Source organism: Nilaparvata lugens, chromosome 5 (assembly GCF_014356525.2).
Source record: "Nilaparvata lugens isolate BPH chromosome 5, ASM1435652v1, whole genome shotgun sequence".
Lineage (NCBI taxonomy): Eukaryota > Metazoa > Arthropoda > Insecta > Hemiptera > Delphacidae > Nilaparvata > Nilaparvata lugens.
The window spans coordinates 19243563-19263774 of record NC_052508.1 but is presented as its reverse complement, the minus strand read 5'-3'; the positions used below and the strand labels follow the sequence as shown (position 1 = coordinate 19263774).

Sequence of the window (20212 nt, the reverse complement as noted above, 5' to 3'; positions counted from 1 at the left end):
GTACTAGCCATGAGTTCATTCAATATAATCTTCTATTTTTGTGTTAATATTTTGAGAACAAAAAGTACGAGTTGATGAGAGATGTGAGTAATTTCTTATATTTGATCTAAATAGTTCTTCATATTGTAGTTATTGTACTGTAGGTTATGCCTGACCAAGCTTGCAGAGAAGAAAAAAATGAGATGTCAGACTATGCTACTGAAATGATAATGCACATTTACAAAAACGGCTTTAATTTTCAATTTTCACATGAAAATCTAAAGCCCTGACCAAATTATTCAACAATATTCCTTCAATTATATTCCGTTAATGAATTTTCCTCACAATTAATCAAGGTAATACAGAGTATTATAATATGGGACTGGTAACATCCTCAATCTCTATATCTATAAAAGGCTAAGCCCGACAGACTGAAATCACACCACAGCCCAAACTACTGAGCTACTACAGGGATTGTTTGGAAAAAGAAGAATATGTTTCAAGAATTAATACTGTGTTTTTTTTCCTCAGTGCTGTTACATAGAGAGTGGTATTACTGGACTGAACTAGAGAAGGCGGTTTTCCACCTCCAGAGGAGTTAGATCGTACTAGTGTTTAAAGTGACCCCGTAGTCGGGGTCACTTCAATCGAAGTTTTTTATTTTGTAGCTAATAAATTTCATACGTATTGATTGTTCATATTGTATCCAGTGTCCATAATGGAAGTGATTGAACTACTCAAAATTAATGGCTTACTGGTCCTTCAAAGAATGTATAGTAGGTATTCCTGGTGATAGAGCCTGTATTTTTTCAGCGTTGACTAGTAATACTAAAGCTTTATTCGCAACCAGCTTACCTGGCAAACTTCGTACCGCCAAAAAGTGAATGTATCTCATGTCACACTTTACTTTATTTGGTGAATCATGAAATTTATCTGACAATCAATATTTTTATTTACATCTGAATAGGGACTTCCTATGTGCTTAGTAATGCACTTCATTATTCCCAAAACATATTCTTCTCAATCAATTGGTAGTAATATCTAACAGTAAAGTGTTGAATTAAAAAAATAGATAGGATAAATCAGTGTTTCAGAGATGAATTCAATGTTTTCATCGTTGTTGATTGTCAATAGATGGTTCATGAAATATGCGATGTACGATGAATCACACAGAATTACATAATCTTCCATTTCAGGATGAATATAAGCTAAGCTAAATTGAAAAAATTGTAAATTATTCTGCCATTAATGGATGCAATATGAACAACTCTCTTCGATGAGGTGAATAATTTTTTTCCAACATTTTCCGGTTACTCAATGATAGGGGAGTGATAATTATTATTTGTATTGTCTGCTAATGAACCATTATCTACAGCTGATACCAATCAACTACACTTCAACTCCAAAATATCGTTATAATAACAGTAGCCTACACAATTTATCATAGGGTGACGTGTTTATTACAGCTGGTAACTTCAGATGCTAAATCATATTATCTCAATATGATCTTGAATCATGATCATTTTTCCGTTCCTCGGTAGCCGCTAGGCCGACAATTTCGAGAACATAGGTCTGTAAAATGGATTAATAAATAATTATTATTAGCCACTCTATTAAAATTTCTGGTCAGAAACCATCCCCAATATTCACACAACATATTCTCAAGGTTACATGCCGTTATGCCAAAGTATTTTTCAAGTCATAGGGAACAAACACACAAACAGACATTCATTTTTTTATACATAGAAGATAGAAGATTTCATTCGGCTCAAACAAAAGCCTTTCTAAATGGAGGTATAATGATATGGTTGACAACTTTATTATTATTAACATTATTTTGCTCAAATCACTTTCAAAAAGTTCATGTAGTACCTACTATTGAGTTTAAGACACTTCTGGCGCTATCATAGTTTCACAACTATTCTGTTCCACACTCCTATCTCTTGCAGTCGTTATCCATATCTATAATAAAATAAAGAGTTGGCTTATACACGTACGGGATAGAAAAATTTTGTTTGACGCATCACGTCTGAACTACTGGACTAACTTGAAATTGTGCATATGGGCTAGATTCTTAATTAACCAAGGATGGTTATAGGCCTATTTTCAATTCTTCAAAACTTCATTAAGTCAAGTTTTCAGATTATCAAGTTTGAAAATAGATCCTTGCGAAGCACGGGTTCCTGCTAGTAGTGTATAGAAGGTTGCCTTGATCCCATCCCATAAGACGCGTGGAGAACGCAGCCGGCTATGGTGTGACGTCATGCTGCGACCTCTCGGTCCGGCTTAACACGTATTCAAACGTAATAATGCCTAACTTTGAGCCCTTATAGCAAATTAACCATCAACACTACATAGAAGTGAATGACATCAAAATGTTCAGAATTTTATCCTCTTTGAAACAATATCAAAGCAAATTATCAGTAAAAATCCTATAAATGTTACTAGCGAGTCTAAAACAAATCGTTTGAGTACATGATTCGATTCAATAAAAACTATTTCAAACGAGTTTTTTGTACTTTTTCTCGCGTCGTTGTACTAAAAAAATAGTAGTAGTTGTTGTCGCGTCGTTGTAGTTCTTCCTTTTATTTAGATTATCATTAAGAAATTTCTTCCTCATGAAGGTCCTTTGTTTGTGGAAAGATCTAACAACTTCTTTAGGAATTTTAGGATATTTCTCTGATGATTTATTAACGTAATTTTATCAACAACAACATTGCGAATCCATCAACGGTTTCCTAACATTATCACAAAAATAACCAATCTAAATCTGCCCTAAGAATGTATTAACATCATTAAACCATTATATAGATTTCTATCCTAATTATGAACAAAAAATTACAACTTTCAATGCTGTTATTTCATCAAGAAATAAGAGTGCATTTCACTACCATACTCTAAGGTAGTTGAAACATTTCATGAGAAACTAACAATGGTATTCAAATTTATAGTTAGTAAAAGAATACTGAATTAAAATAAATTAAGCTCTATTCTTGCTTTACACAAGTGCTCTTTGCAATGGTTTTTGCCATGAAAATTGAGTATCCATGGACACATTGAAATCAAAAATAACATTTTGCTTTAAATAATTGATGGAAAAAGTGGGTTTTCAGTCCCAGGTTCACGACGAACACCAGAGACATTTAGGGTCACGACTAGAAGGTTGATGAAATAAACTTATTAATAAGTTTAACAACTGCACACCTTTCTCCTGGCATTTTAAACGATTATTATATATATAAAAAAATACTGAAAATAAAGCTCGAAACCTACCATCAAACAATTTCATTCACGCACATTACACAGAATAACCACATAGAAAAAACGCAGAACTCACTTGATAATCAGAATGTACATTAGGCCTACTTCATTAACTGGCATGATTAATATTAATAACAGTCATCAATGAAAAATACTAACAATCGTCAATAATAATACTGCATTGAGTTGAAACAAAAACACTAGGTACGGTATAAAAGAGCTATGTGTTGGCATTACGCTTTCCAGTAGACAACTGACATAATCTTATTGGTAGCCAGACAGTTCAACGATCTAAATTAGCTTGTAATATTATGATCAGTCTAATGAATTCCCTAAATTTATTCTAGGTATTTGTCAATGAGTATAGTCCTAAACAAATAGTCATTATTATACAGAATAATGCTTTGCGACTACTCAGTAGCATTCCGGGCGCTGACACTATTTACTTTCACAAACGATTGTCAAATAAAAAACAATCATTTCTGAATATAATTCGATGACCAGCTAAAAATTATATTTGTTTTCTTCATTTTGTCATATTATTGTTCAAAATAAGTCCAAAACAAATAATTTAGGTACGGTACTACCCTTTTCACTGATGAATCGGTTCTACGGATTGAATAATAATATACCTAGTAATAGATTCAAGTATTTTCTATACTTTTGGAAATTAATTAATGTTTTCAAATTACATATTGATGTAAAGCTATTTTCTTTCTGAATTGAATCGCATATTCATATTTTTCATCAATACAGCGGTTTTCATGTGAGGAATTGATATTTGACGCGATGTTTTGTATGTAATTCTTAAAGGAAGCCGGCGTTTGCCGGCCGAGAGGTCGCAGTCCGACTTCCTGGCTCATGCCATCTCATGCGCGTACGAGGCAACTTGCTATATACCATCCTTGATCCCTTGATACGTTCATGAAAAGCATTCAACCTCGATTTAGTACATGCCTGGTTATATTGCGGTTTATATTCTGGTTTATATTCCGGGCTATATTAATTTTAAGAAGTACCTAATATAAGAGGAGGAGGAAACGCTTTATCAACGGGAAGTCGCTTATATAGACTAACCGGTTTCATGTATGGATGCAATACAAAGATTGAATTAAGTAATAAGTTTTGATCATATTATATTGTACAATATGTAGCCTACATGCTACATTATTATTTACATTATTGATAACATATTTTTTCCCATGATTCACCAAATTTGTGTTAATTATTTTTATTCATTACTTTGATTCAAGGTCTATATAGAATGAGGTCAGGATCAGGAGACCAATGCTACCGGTAATTTTGACCACATTAATTATAAAATCGGGTGTTTTAATTATACTATATTTTATGATATTAGAATAGGATTTTCTAGCAGGCTTATAAAATAGAATAGTCTTTTAAAATTATAGCAGACTATCTTTCTTATACTAGCTCCTTCGCTAGTCATTAGCTCATCGCTTAATAGAGCGAGTAAACAAATGTCAATATGGCCGCGTGTTCAGACCTCTTTCTATAGACCTTGCTCTAATTAATGTAAATTAATCCACTCAAACAAATTCAGATGAATTTGAACTGTACAAAGCTGCATTAATCTATCTGGATGCTAAAGAATGCATCATGAATGAGTGAAGAATAATAGTATTTAATTGTTCTAGAATGGCCAACCAATTAGAAGTCAATAAAATTATAGCCTATTATGAATTTGAAAGAATCAAATCAATTTTAAATTACAGTGGGCTTTTTAGTTTTAACTCTCATTAGTCTCATATCTCATCCCCACGCAAAAGCCTGTAGCTCATGTGGACATCACCCTCAGCAAAAAATTTGAATTCATTATAAATTGTAGGCCTACCGTACCTATACTTACGGTATCAAGCGGATTACTGGTTATCACAAGGATCAATGAGCGATTCTTGTGAGAAACATGAGCTTTTCAACATTACTGCCTATTTAAATTTTCCTTCAAATATTTGAATTTGAAAAGGGCTCGAAATATTCAATTTAAAACTGACACTATCTCAAAATGGAAGATATTATCATTCAGAAATTCATAGTTCAAGTTTGACAAGGGAATAGTTTATTATACACAGCTCTAAATGTTACCCTCAAAAGAATAGCGTTCGCAATGAAAGAAGTTATTAAGGATTTGTTATATCGTTATTCATAGCTAAGCGCAGAATTTCAAATAAGTTACAACCTAGGCCTCCTCATTCAGGAAGTATGAAAAGAGAATTCGATCAAGATAATGCCCAACTCCAACACTTTTTGACACTGTTATGAAAAAGATTGTAAATGAGATAAGCTCTGGACTTGAAAGGCTGGTTACATATTTCTACATTAATGGGGATGAGATTTCTATGAACTTAGGAATAAGGTATTAATATTCAGACTCATCAAGATTTTCTAATAGATATCAATATCTCTACAATTTCACAAAAATATAATATTTATCCCAACAGCAGATTACCGGCACCGTTGAATTAAAACAGAATTCAATGTGGAAACTTCTAACAATGGAAATACATTGATTCCAAAAAATATTTACAAAATTATCTTCGATGATGATTTCAAGTATAGGGACGTACGTACACACAAAAAATCTACGAATGTCCAAGTTGTGTAATGTAACGATTACTTATATTGTCAGACAACTCATTTTAATGAGCAGATTTTTTTACTATAGGCTACATTAAAAAATTAAATTAAAGAAATTAAAAAAAACACGTTGATGGACTTGACATGAATGTTTTCTTCACCTAATTCATGAAAATGGAAATCGTTGGAGAACACTTTTTGGATTCAAGTCTTTACGATACGATTCTCTAATTTGTAGTCGAATTATTAATTTTAAAGGAAAAATATAAGTTACAGTTGGAGAAGATTAGACTACAACGTCTTCCGGTAAATCTAAAAAAGTACTGCCAATTTATCAAACTTCTAATTGAATAGTCATTGAACGTAAGTGAGGAACTGTGTTTCAACAAGGAGACTGATAATTCAATGTAATGTGAATGCAGAGAAAGTGTTATGATTATTTTAACACTCGGAAATTCCATTTGATAAGCTACAAAAAACCAAAAGACAGCCACGTAATCAGGAATGTAAATTTTATAATCTTCTGCCAAAAAATATCAAAGAGAAAGAAAAGCCATTCATTTTCAGAAGAACTATGAAAGACTATCTCCTGAACAGTCCACTGTACTCGTTATATGAGTTCCCAACGAAGCCTGTTTAAGAATAAGAGAGAGTCCTAATTAAGAATAACTCTCTTAAGAATAAGAGAAGGAACTAAGACGTGTCCTCGTCATGATGATGTAGGTGGCAATTTGAATTGAAATGTATTAATTTTCAAAGAGAAACCTTCTAGAAAAGCTAATGAGGGAGAATATCCTATTTATTTCATCATTCAGAATTACACAACTTACAGAAAAGTACCACAGGCTTTTAAACCCAAAACGGTTCAAATCATAATTTATACAACAGTCCAAATGTTTTAGTGAGGGAGCTTGAAAAATGGAATGAATAGAAAATGAGAATTGAAACATGAAAAAAATAATTACCTTTAATTCAATTACACAAGCAAGATTGAATTATGCTTTTGAAAATGAGATGTATTTGGAAAATATTCAATTTTGAAAAAATTCAAATATTCATTTGGAAAATGATCAGGTATGGAGAAACAGTTCAGCTCCAGTACCTCACTTTAGCATATTATTTTAATGTCGCCTACCCTTTCTTTCTCGTTGATGATGACCACCATATTGATGGTAACGACCACCACCATGCTGATTATGTCTTTGATCAGACCTCGGCGGTCTTTCGTCCCTATAAGGATGATGCATCACATGTCTATTTCTAGCCTGATGATGATCAGCACCTCGCCGCCTGTGATCAGGCATCATCGACAAATCAGATTGCTGATAATAGTTTGGCTGATTGATCATTGTGCGGAAAGATGGAATGGATTGCTGAAGTTGCTGGCCCATCTGTAATAACTGTTCAAAGTTAGGCGGCGCAAATGCACCTCTCTGTCCATCATCAGTCTGTCGTCGACTAAGTTCATCTTCCAGCGAAGGATTCCTTCTATCTCCCCCGAAACCTCTCAAAACGTTCAAACCGTTCACATCAGGAAGTTTCTCCACTTGCTCCCGCACCCTGTCAGCCGCATCCTTCATCTTTGGCTCAATTCTGAGAGGGTTGCCGAATAGCCTTGTCGTTTCAAATAGTTCTTTGGCATAAATGACAGAACACTCTTGCTTGAAGAGTATGAATGCAAATTGCTTTGGACTTCCATCGGGTTTTTTTGGGAGGGATACTTCTTCCACGGGTCCTGCCTGAGAAATAAAATACAATAATATGAGAAAAATACAATAAGAAACATGGTGGAGTACGGCATATTATTCAAGATAAACTTTTTGATAGCATGAATTGGTCCACACAGAAGAGTGATATGTGTGAACGCAATGGATACATATCTCAAAAGCATGTTTTAAACATTCCATTGCAATGATACTATAAGAGTAATATTACTTTATTCCGAGAAAAACCTGAAGTTTTCAATGTAGGCCTAATCCTATTGTTACTTGCCTTTGACACACTGTAAGTTTTTCAGTAACTTTCCTAGTTAACAAAGTACAGTCACCATGTACTTTTTGTTGTGGGAAATTCCGATCCAATTGAATATTTTGTATTATAATTCTGCTGTATTCAACAATTAGAAATTGATTTTTTTTTTAAATGCTCAAAAATATTGGAGTTAATGTTTTTTTTAATTTTAAGATAGGGTTTAAGAGTAAGCTGAGTTACTTAATTGCAATTTTTGAAAGCCTAAGAAAATTCTTAGAGAAACCCAAATTTAAAAAAAAATCAAGTTTTTAATTAGGCTTAGCTACATCTTCTGATCATTCCTCCTGAAGATAACTTGTCTTCTAATACAAAAAAATTGGAAATAGAAAGAAAAATAAAAATCTCAGTAGCCTTTTTGAATTATTTAATCACAACATGTTTCGGACATTGATGCCATTTCCATGTGATGAAAATACGACATATCACTTGAAAATGGCATCAATGTCCGAAACATGTTGTGATTAAATAATTCAAAAAGAGTACTGACATTTTCATTTTTCTTTCTATATCTATAAAAAGTAGCCCTATACAGAAAAGAGATAAAACAAATTGGGTCTTCATTTTTTAGGCTTTTTTTCTCTACAAAATTTGGAGGAAATTCAGATTTGAATTGGGTCTAATTAGGACTATATATCTTTTGACTTCCCCCTTGAGAATAATTTCATTCTATACGTCCTAATACAACACCAATTAACTTGGGCCTTTTTTAATTGATTTATAAGTTTTACTTAAACTCTATATTTTACTCCAACTTTATCCCACCTTTGGTTTGTATCACTACAATTTTCTTGGACATTAAGTATATGACATTTTCAACTCACACATATAAATATAGGTCTATAGGTTTCTAGAATCATGATCCATCAGAATCAATGATGGAATCAATAAGTTGCTGTTATGAATTCTAGTATTTCTTTGAGAAGGAAGGCTTAGGAACCATAAAGTGTCAAAACCAAAAACATCAACTTCTTCTCACTAGTGACGCTTACTGGGGCCTATTTCACAAAGGTACAAGTATTGTTACCAACCATGGTTACGAACAAGTACTTGTAGTTACAAGTTTACAAGTACTCACGTTTCACAAAAATTTATGATCTACAAGTTTACAATTTTACAAGTCTACAAGTACTTCAATAGTAAACATAACCTATTTTCATGATGATTTCCTTTTTTCATCCTTTATAAAGGTTACTTGTACTTTTCAATAATTACCTACTTTGAAAATATTTGAAAGCAATATAATGTTTTTTGTACAGTCTACTTCATTTATTGCTGAATTTGTAACATACACACTATATGTACTCTGTATATATATAGTAGATGTACTATATAATATAATGTATACTAGATATACTGTGTATACAGAGTGTCCCAGATAAGGTGTAAACCCCGGCTACCATAGATTCTACATGCAATTTGCAACAAAAAATGTTCAGTAAAATTTTCTCCTATCGACCTTCGTTTTCGAGATATATCGATTTTTCGATATTTTTCAAGTAGGCGTACTTCCAGTCATTGAATCGTCAATATCTCAAGAACCATTGGTTTTAAGTGAATTTTAAGGACATCGTTGAAAAGAGGACAAAATTTCACATTGATTTGATGTATAAAACATGCCAAAGTCGATTATTGAGAAGTAATTTTTAGCGGTCAAAGTAAAAAAGAGTGATTTTTGAAGTTTTTTTGAAAACTTCAGGCACATTTTTCTCGATTTTTTTCCAGGGTACGAAATAATTTTTATAGCGCAAAAACTTCCTTTTTTGATTATCTTTTGAATGAGACCAAATACAGGTGTCTAGCTCAAATCCTCGAATCAGAATTTCAGTTTAAATACGATTTTTTTATTAAAAACGAGACTTATCTTGTTTGAGTGTGAATAATTGTCTACAATTTGATAGCTTTGTGTCGAGTGATTGAGGGCGTAAAAATACTTTTTCTATAGGAAATTTGGCTGAGAAATTCAATGAAACTGGATAGAAGTTCGTATCTGCAATTGTTATTGAGATTCAAGTTGAAAAAAGTTCAAAGTCGAGTTAAAATCTAAACTTTTCAAACAGTTTTTTCTTGATTTTTTTTCACAGTAACATTATTATTTTTTCAATAATGAAAAAGCTTTGCCATTTTATAAACTATCGAATGAGTATGAATTTTCCAGGAAAATTTCAAAACTAGAGTGTTAAAAAATGAAAATTTTCAAGAAGAGCACCCCAGAAACCGCTTTCTTGGTGATTCCTAGGTAAAACATGTGTTAAGTCTGTGACAAAGTTCATCCTCTAATGAATATTTTCTATCCACTATAATGCATCAAATCAAATCCATTTATTTTCCATAAAAAATACCTGAGTATAATAATTATCATGTCATGTAGTATTCTCTGTGGCCTAATGATAGGCCTACCTGTTTTGTGCTCTCAATAACTCTTATTATCTGTCCCAGCCTAAACATAGGCCTACATTGAATATTAGAAGGTTAAAAATAAATTAGTTATTTTTTTAAAATTTCTATTCTAAAATTATCATGAATCATTAACATCAATTGGAAGTATTGTGGATATAGTCCATATGAATAATCATTGTCCATTGATTAAATAAAATTGATATACTGTATTCAACGAAATTCAAAATATCCTCCATTATTCTCTCTACACCTTCTACTACGTTGCAAGAGACTGCGACTCTAGTGTCTTCTCGACGCAGCATGTGTTTTCACAATGTCGCAATGTAATGGCGACACTCAGACCAGTCGATTCTAGTCTCCGCGACCTCGCGACTGTGAGACTGAGTAGAGCCTCGACTTGAGATACATCATAGTACCATGCATTTTTAATACAAGTGAGGTTATGCTTAATAAAAATTATGTTTTATGATTTTAGATAAGACAATGATATCCTCGACTGAAATCGTACGATTTGAGTTGAGGTAGTGTGATTTGTGTCTAAATAATTATGTTAGATAGTTACCTGAATAAATAATTCATAAAGCAGTTCTTCGTCGACTTTCTCAGGTAAATTGCCAACATAAATACGTCGATAATCGTCTTCCATAATGAGTAAATTAATAAATAAAAATTATTTTCAGTTTATAACAATTATTATTGACTTTTGTGCATAGTAAACTAATAATTATTGTATTCAATTTAGGTTATGAAATCTAAATGAATGCTACTTTACGTAGTATTGTCTTCACAGTTTGTATCTTCATGAAGAATCTACAAAGAAAACTGTTAAAACGACTTGATAACGACTCTGATATGTTGAATGAGAATATTATAATAAATTACATTTCATGAGAAATGTATATAATAAACCGTAATGAAAGTCACAAATATTGTATTTGTATGCTTGTTTACAAAATAATGAGCGTCTTCAGGGATACACTGCTCCAATGACTCGAGTGACTCGAGCTAGGTGACCCGCGTTTCATGGGAGCTTTTGACAGTTCATCACCCGGTCGCCATCTTTGATTTTTCTAGCCCGGGTCAGGAATCGTGACCCGACAAATAGTACGGGCTACGAAGTTCTAGCTCGAGTCACCCGGAATCGGAGCGCTCCTATTGGTTGAAAGTTTCGCATCGTCTGCTCTGGTCTGCAGTCAAGTAAACAACACAACTAAATGCAAATATGGAGGATTATTACGAATACAAACATGAGTTTGTTTTGAAGGCATATTTTATAAAATAATTGGAAAGGAGGAAATTCACACATTATTGGCTGGTAAGTTTATTAATTGCATTTTGACAATATTATTAGTTTAGTATAACTATTATATTAAAATATATTTGTGCTCATGACGTGATCTACGTTATCCAAAACTGTTACAGTAGGCTTTTTAGTGTTCATCAAGGAAATTGTGAATAATAAATAAATAATATAATATTTTGTTAATATTATTCTGTGTGGTCATGAAAGTTATTGATCCATTTAAATAGCATTGAAATATTTACTTTTGATTTTGGCTACTTCTTAGATTTTCATAGCTGTTTAACCTCAATACCTATTCGTATTTTGTTTATGACATAATTTATTAAAAAATAAATAGAATTTCATTATCAAATTTCAGAATACTTAATCGGCTAAACATAAACTTAAACCTAATAAACTTCACTCATTTTCATTTCATTAAAAAGTTTGTTATTCTATGGAATAGGCCTATGCATTATAAAGATTATAAAAATTATCTCTTGCTTTCTATAAGAATAATTTTATTTGCTATGCAGGTCCTCTGCATTTCATAAAGATTGATTTTAATTTAAATTTAATAGCTCAAGTACTGAAACTTTATGATTTTTTTTACAGGCAGCTTGGACTTCTTCCAGTCCTATCTGAAACAAAACTATGGCCACATCGAGATGGCTGGTTTAGCAGCAGGTAAGGCGCTTTCATGCAATCCTCTTATAATATAATTTCTATCACATACCGTAATAACGATTAGTGATAGTAGTCACATTGGTATAAATAATTTTACCATATTCTGCTGCTATTTTTTGTAGATACTGTGATAATTTATGCTAAGCTAAAAACTTGAAGCTTTTACATTAGAGTTGTCATTAAAAGTTTTCAACAAATTATGGCAATATGTTAAAATTACAGCAAAATTGCTTCCTCAACTTGTGAATATCCCTCTATCTAACATGATTTTTGTTTACCATACATTCTAAACACTGAGAAAGTTGCCAACAAAATTTTCCTTCATTACAAGTCCATGCAGACTATGCTTTCTTAGCGAAAATTTTGACAGCTCTTGTTGCTCTACATTGTTTGAGAACAGCAAATTTTTAAAGATAATCAACAACTTTTTTATAGAAGAATCTGTGAAAACTTTGGTGTATAATATGCAGCTTTAAACCCATTGCATTTTGAAAACTTAAACCAAGCTACTCCACAATTGAAAGAAGTCTGTCTTTTCGTCAATACTAAAGAAGATATAGAGAAAAACATAGAAGACTTACAGTATAGAGAAATCTCTAAAACTGTGAGACGAATAAAATGTTTAGGAAAATTTGTAACCTTTAATTTTTCCTAGGATAGTCAGTATTTGATTAACATTGGTGTTGCTATCCTTTGCCAGATTTTTTACAATGTTGAAATATGATCAATAATTGTTAATTATTAACAAAATTTTCAATCTAATTATGCAAGTGTATTATTTATTGAAAAGTAAATTCACTTGATGAGTACAATAAATTGATTGTTCTAAAGAAGAATGAACAGTTACATAAGATATACTGGTATCAGCTATAAAAGGCAGAGAATCGGCAACGTTGTTCTTCTATATTACTCTACTGCCAATATAACGTGACCTCACTATAGACGCGTTTCTTCTATGTTATATGTGATTATAACATAATTTGAGCTACTCTTCCGGTGTAATTTAATCAAGCTTCTGTAAGATTTTGTAGCCAAGCTTGAAGTTTCCTTCAAAAGACAACTTCAAAAAAGTGGCAATGATACAGCCTGTTTGAGAGTGATTTATAACATATTGAAAATTAAGAACTACAATGTATTTTGCAAGCACCACTGTATATAGACTGCACTACTTGTAATTATAACATAATGCTTAGTAGACCTACCTTATGGAAGTCAATCATGTTCACTACTTAATGGTGTTTTAATATCATTGTTTTCTTTATGTTACAGAAGTCACCACAGAGGGTCATGTGTGGACTACTGATGCAACAAAAGTGAAATTTATTTGGGATTAAAAGTTAACAGACCGTTGTGCAACCCGGTGATAATCTTGTATTAAAGGAAGTTCTTATCAAGAACAGTTCTTATCAAGAAGTTCAAGCACAAGTTATGAAGTTGGTAAAGGCTATTATTATTAATTACATCAGATGACTTTTGTTGCTGCAAGGGTGTCGACCATGTTCATCTACTGAAGCTGCAATGACATCCACTATCTCATAGAATGTTCTATGAGCAGTACTTTGAGAAAAATTATATCTGTCATCAGCAGCTAAGAATGTCTCTGGTTTGCTCAACATCCAAACTGTAAAAAGTATTTTCTCCTCAAGAGGTATTTTTATATTTGCAGGCTGATTAATTCTCCTTCCTATAACTTCTAAGAGCACCTAAAAATGTTGATGTAAATCTTTTTAAAATTGGAATTTAATAAAAAACAAACAAACAATCCACCAATTTTCGATTTGAAATACACCATGTTTGGTTTTTCGTATGGCCTATATCTTACAGTACCTCTATTATACGCTCATATGGCCCGCCGCAAAGTAGACCCACGCTAATCCACGAAAAGCAACCCACGCTGTGGGATGTTTTGTAAACCATTGCTATAGAATTATTCATAATCAATCAGCTGACAAGTGGATTATTCATTGCATGTATTACACAGATGTCTGGAGAAGCTTAGCAATGGTTTACAAAACATCCCACGGTGTGGGTTGCTTTTCATGGATTAGCGTGGGTCTACGTTGTGGCGGGCCTATAGTTGGGTCGAGTCAACTATGACCATCCTATAACTGAAGACGTGATCGATCTATCCAGGAATGCCTGGTCATTGGAAATAAATGATAATAATTTGAAATAGTCTACAGCACTGATTCCATCATAAAAAATGATATAGTCAATTTCGAATAAAATAACAAACCAGTTACTTGAGATGAGTAACAACTTGAGAGAAATGGTGCAACAACAGAAACTAGTCTCTCAAAATGTTTTTATAAAAATTTGGTTTAGAAAATGTAATGTTGGCTCTATTTCTAAACTCATTTTGGTTCTTTTAAAATGTCGAAAGTAAATAAGTTTTTCTTTCATTTTTATACAATTTAAAAGCAGCCAAAATATATTTCTAGGGAGAATGGTATTATTTTCATTCAATGAAGACTAGTCCAGTGGTCTCTTTGATGACGCCAAAAAATATGGTCCCATAATATATAATGATTATTAAACAAGAATCCAAAATCTACACCGCGACCCACTTGGTATGTTCTCAGTAGGTGACCTGAATAGAATAATGCTACATTAACCATGTTTACAAAATTTCAGTGGAAAGATTCTGATGATAATAGTATGGAATCTTTTATCTGCATGGTTTGCTAAGACATTCTAAAATGGCTTTTAAACTCACTCATATTATAAAGTGATATTATAATTTCAAAATAACCCAAGTTGTGAGGTCTCGTATTATTACATTCCTGTTGGAATAATTCATTGAAAACCCTTAAAGGATTTCCCAATTCCTCCACAACAACCGCAGCAACTGGCCCTACAATGTTTGGTGCATCATAATAATTATTATTATTGTTATTCTGTTCCTTATCCAATTCTCCTAGAATAAACTCATTTATTACAGCATGAGCCATGTTTGTTTTGCAAAACAACTTACTTTTAGTGTCACACCAGTGTGTGTGTTTTATTCAAATATTCGCGCCATCCGAATATTCAAAAGTACGCGCCAAACAGCATCGACCGGTCGATGTCTGGTTGTCGTTCCATGGGATCACTAGTCTGCCCCGGGTCAGCCGCCATTTTGTTCGGCTCTGGGTCACTCGAGTCACTGACTCAAAAGTTTAAACGGTGTACACACGTACGTTTGCCTCGGGTGAGCATACGTGTATGGGCTTGCATTCGCACGTGTGGACACTGTTCGCTGAGGCATGTGGGCGAACCGGAACCCTGTCGGTATTTTGGCGTGCTCAAAGGCGCCTCGGGCGAGCATTGAATGTACGTGTGGACGCGATTTTGCCATACGGGTGAGGCAAAACGTAAACATTGAAGGCGTCATAACCTAATTCCAATGAATTAGGTTAATGAATGACAAATCAAATTGTGATCCAATAACTAATTGTAAATTGTAGGATTTTTGTAATTTTGTAGGATATGTGGATTGTCAAATATTTAAATAGAAACATGCATGGAGTATATAATTTGTATCATGATTAACAAATTTAGAACTGCATAATTTAAGTGGAAAAAGCTTCTCTACAGGGTTCCTAAAAGAAAGTATAGCTCAAATATTATTTTACTGTGGCTATCAAATCATCTTGTGTTTGTTTCATGTTATCAATCAGAGTTGTTAATTAAAATTGTAATCTTCAATATGATATTATATGTTTTAGATAGCTAGGCTATCTATAGAGAGATTTATTCAAACTTTGAACTAGTATTCCCTTGAAGGTAAATCTTGAAGCTAATCTTTTGGAGAATCTTGTTTTGTCATGTATATGAGCAGAGCTAGTTTAAAATGGGCAGCAATTTAGTATTTGATTCAATTTATGGCTAATTTCCTTAAAGAAGACTGTCAATTTTGTGAGACAGTGCTAAGTGCTTTGATTAGGTCATCAAAACTTCTGGAATTATTGTAGAATTTTTCTTTTTTTGATATTCTGAATAGATATTGGAAACCAACAAATGAATCGCCTAATGCCAAGAATCTCAAAGTTAGAGCCAATCGTTCTTGTGGAGTTATTGCTTCCCTCATGATGATATCATTTTTTGTTTAGATAACTAGTTGAATTAGATTCAGTACCGTATATTAACAACATGATGTTTTGACAACCTAAGAAAGATTGAATTGTCAATATTATGTCATGTAGCAATTATTTCCTTACTTCAACCTACAATCGTTCAACCCACCAACATCGTTTGTCAAGTTTTATTTTTGATTTTATTATATAAGTCATTGAAATAAAATGTTACTGCTGCAATTTGTGATAACTATCTTCAATGATGGAATGACACCATTGTTGTCATGTTGTGGAAAATCTACATCTACCATGTCTTCGTGTCGTCTGCAAATCAGATAGCTTTTTGAATGCTGAGGCATACGTGGATCGCGTCCACAAGGACGTACAGTGAATGTTGAGGCATATGTACATACGATTGTTCGCGCGAATCTGTACGGACGTGTGTACAAGGCTATATGTATTTGCAGTTGCAACGACCAACCAGATCCAGATGGCAGAGTACAAAGTAGGAAACTACGACACAGTATACATACAGTACGGAAAATTGGCTAGTACCCTGACGCTAAAATCCGCCATCTTGTTAGGAAGCGCCGCATTGTAATAGTATTGGTGGTAGGTTCGGATCACTTTAATGATCCGGATCAATTGATCTTGTTCACTGCCACGAGCCAATCAGAAGACCAGGATTGGAACTTCCCAAGGTCACGTGACGTGTTTAGTATTGGCGTTATGTAAAAAGCATTGGTTAGATAGGCGATTAATCACAAGTTTCCATTCTGTACCTATTCTGCGACTACGAGACGTTACAAAACCAAATGGGGAGCAACATCAGGGGCCTATTTCACAAAGGTAAAGCCTTGTACACACGTCCGTACAGATTCGCGCGAACAATCGTATGTACACATGCCTCGGCATTCACTGTACGTCCTTGTGGACGCGTTCCACGTATGCCTCGGCATTCAAAAAGCTATCTGATTTGCAGACGACACGAAGACATGGTAGATGTAAATTTTTCATAACCATTGTAGGTTGAAGTAAGGAAAAAAATTGCTACATGACATATGTTATGAGATTGTCAATTCAAACTTTATTAGGATGTCAAAACATTATTTTGTTAATATACTGAGTCTAATTCAACGACTAATTCTGCGACTTTGGAGAACAATTGGCCCTAACTTTGAGATTCTTGGCATTAGGTGATTCATTTGTTGGTTTCCAATATCTATTCTGAATCTCAAAAAAAATTCTACAATAATTCCAGAAGTTTTAATGACCTAATCAAAGCACTTAACACAGTCCTACAAAATTAGCAGTCTTCTTTAACGAAACTAGCCATAAATTGAATCAAATACTGAATTGCTGCCCATTTTGAACTTACTCTGCTCATACACATGACAAAACAAGATTCTCCAAAAGATTAGCTCCAAGATTTAACTTTAAGGAATACTAGTTCAAAATTTAAATTAATCTCTCTATGGATAGCCTAGCTATCTGAACATATTATATTGAAGATTACAATTTTAATTACCAACTTTCATTGATAACATAAAACAAACACAAGATGATTTGACAGCCACAGTAAGATGATAATATGTGAGCTAAATTTTTTTTTGTACGAACCCTGTAGAGAAGCTACTTTCACTTAAACTATGCAGTTCCAAATTTGTTAATCATGATACAAATTATATACTCCATGCATGTTTCTATTTCAATATTTGACAATCCACATATCCTTCAAAATTACAAAAGTACCACAATTTACAATTAGTTATTGGATCACAATTTGATTTGTCATTCAATGTTTACGTTTTGCCTCACCCGTATGGCAAAATCGCGTCCACACGTACATTCAATGCTCACCTGAGGCGCCTTTGAGCACGCCAAAATACCGACAGGGTTCCGGTTCGCTGACATGCCTCAGCGAACAATGTCCAGACGTGCGAATGCAAGCCCATACTCGTATGCTCACCCGAGGCAAACGTACATGTGTACACCGTTTAAAAGTATTGTTACCAACCATGGTTACAAACAAGTACTTGTAGTTACAAGTTTACAAGTACTCACGTTTCACAAAAATTGATGATCTACAAGTTTACAATTTTACAAGTCAACAAGTACTTCAATGGTAAACATAACCTATTTTCATGATGATTTCCTTTTTACATCCTTTATAAAGGTTACTTGTACTTTTTAATAATCACTATTAAAATATTTGGAAGAAATATAATGTTTTTTGTACAGTCTACTTCGTCTACTTCATTTATTGCTGAATTTGTAACCTACACAGTATATGTACTCTGTAAATATATATATATATATATATATATATATATATATATATATATATATATATATATATATTATTTATTTATTTATTTATATATATATTTATTCATATATATAGAGTGAATGTACTATAAATAATGTATACTATATACTATAGTTCACATAACCTATGAGGTAACACATTAATAACTATTTTGGAAATTTATTAAATTCAATTTCCTGATGCATATATTTCCAAAATAATGAATAATAGAGGAATATAGGGCATTTTTGATTATTTGAAATATATATTGAATATAAAAAATTATTTTAATAATCACTTGTAAATCCTTTACATAGCTTTCCACTTCGGTAGAAATTTCATAGTTACAAACAAGTAATTTCGACAAAAATTGTTGGCTACAATGAAAATCTTTGTGAAACACTTGTTTGTAACATGCAAATCACTTGTAAACTTTGTCACAGTGAGATTCGCCAAACAGCTTTGATAATCAACTTTCTATAATAATAAGCTAAAAATTACAACTACCCACCTTTATTGGCTGTTGAAATAACAACAAAATCCATGATATATTCATTTATTAAGATGCAGATTCCCAAACAGTTGTAAATGGTTTTCGAATAACCTATAACAGCATAATGAATGTTTGTTTACAATAAGGGTTAGTTTCTCGATGCAAACTGAGCCGGCTACCTTATCAGTCAGCTGATAACCGGCGTGTCTGTTTCTGATTGTTGACTGCTTGCTTCAATTTTCAATTTTATTATGTTGTTTATTGTACATTCTGACCTGCTGAAAAATCTGCTCATTGTTCCCCTATATTTGTTTTGCTTGTTTTCTCGTTTTTATTTGTAAAATTATTTATTTATTCTATATGGCACACCTGAGCACATTCTTTTCATTTGTAGCCATTCTATTGGTAGATTCGTTTTTCTGACCAGTGATTGGTCATTAACTGGTCATGTGACCTTTTCTTCCCGAAACCTAGCTTCTCAATTTCTGAGAAGAAGGAAGAGAGAGAGAGAGATTAACTGAGCATTCCAATGGAGAGTCGTTTGTAACTCCTATTTGTTATTTTTTGTCGTTTTAAATGTTTCATTGTCAAATTTATGTGAGAGTGCTAAATTCAATTAATGTAGAGTTCCCGTAATGTTAGAATTTAATTTGATTACCAAGTCTCAGTTAAAAAGGAGTTATCAATTATTAAAATCGCGAGCCAAATAATGAAGCCTAAAATGATGCCATGCAGACTGACGAAAGATGCCAGCTATGCAGTGAACAAATCTTCATGAGTGAGTGTGTGTATATTATGGGCCCATACAAATGTGAGTGATTTATAATATCATTATTTCAAAATCTCTTCGACTCATTTTTTCCATAGACAAACTGGTATATCGTTTGTAAAAATTCTGACGTTACACTGTCCAAACTTGAGTCGGGCAACCCTTGGGTGAAAGCACTACATGCTCATCCTTAATAAATTTATAAACTTGAAAGAACGTTTAAAAATTCAAATTATATTGTTTATGGGCTTAACCCTTCATTATCAAATTCATTTATTACTTATTGAACCAACAATATTCTCATATGATTTAGTAAATTTAATAAATGCAACTTGTCATCACATGTTGTTCC

At 32.8% G+C, this 20212-nt stretch overlaps 1 protein-coding gene and 1 long non-coding RNA gene across 3 annotated transcripts; one reads left to right on the top strand and one right to left on the bottom strand.

The window, feature by feature from the left end:
* Positions 1–6779: 6779 nt before the first annotated feature.
* LOC120351264 (RNA-binding protein 7) lies at positions 6780–19169 on the bottom strand. 2 transcript variants are annotated; one of them, XM_039427844.1, is made up of 2 exons: positions 19110–19169; positions 6780–7577 (listed from the first exon to the last, which is right to left on the bottom strand). In XM_039427844.1, the coding sequence occupies exons 1-2, from the start codon at positions 19152–19154 to the stop codon at positions 6960–6962; spliced, it is 663 nt and encodes a 220-aa protein (XP_039283778.1). In that variant the 5' UTR covers positions 19155–19169; the 3' UTR covers positions 6780–6959. The 2 variants fall into 2 exon arrangements, with proteins under 2 accessions (XP_039283778.1, XP_039283777.1); XM_039427843.1 differs by lacking the exon at positions 19110–19169 and adding an exon at positions 10829–11226.
* On the top strand, positions 11489–13626 carry LOC120351265. Its single transcript, XR_005571260.1, has 3 exons — positions 11489–11581; positions 12164–12235; positions 13505–13626. It is a non-coding gene; the product is annotated as an uncharacterized LOC120351265 (long non-coding RNA).
* Positions 19170–20212: the final 1043 nt, after the last annotated feature.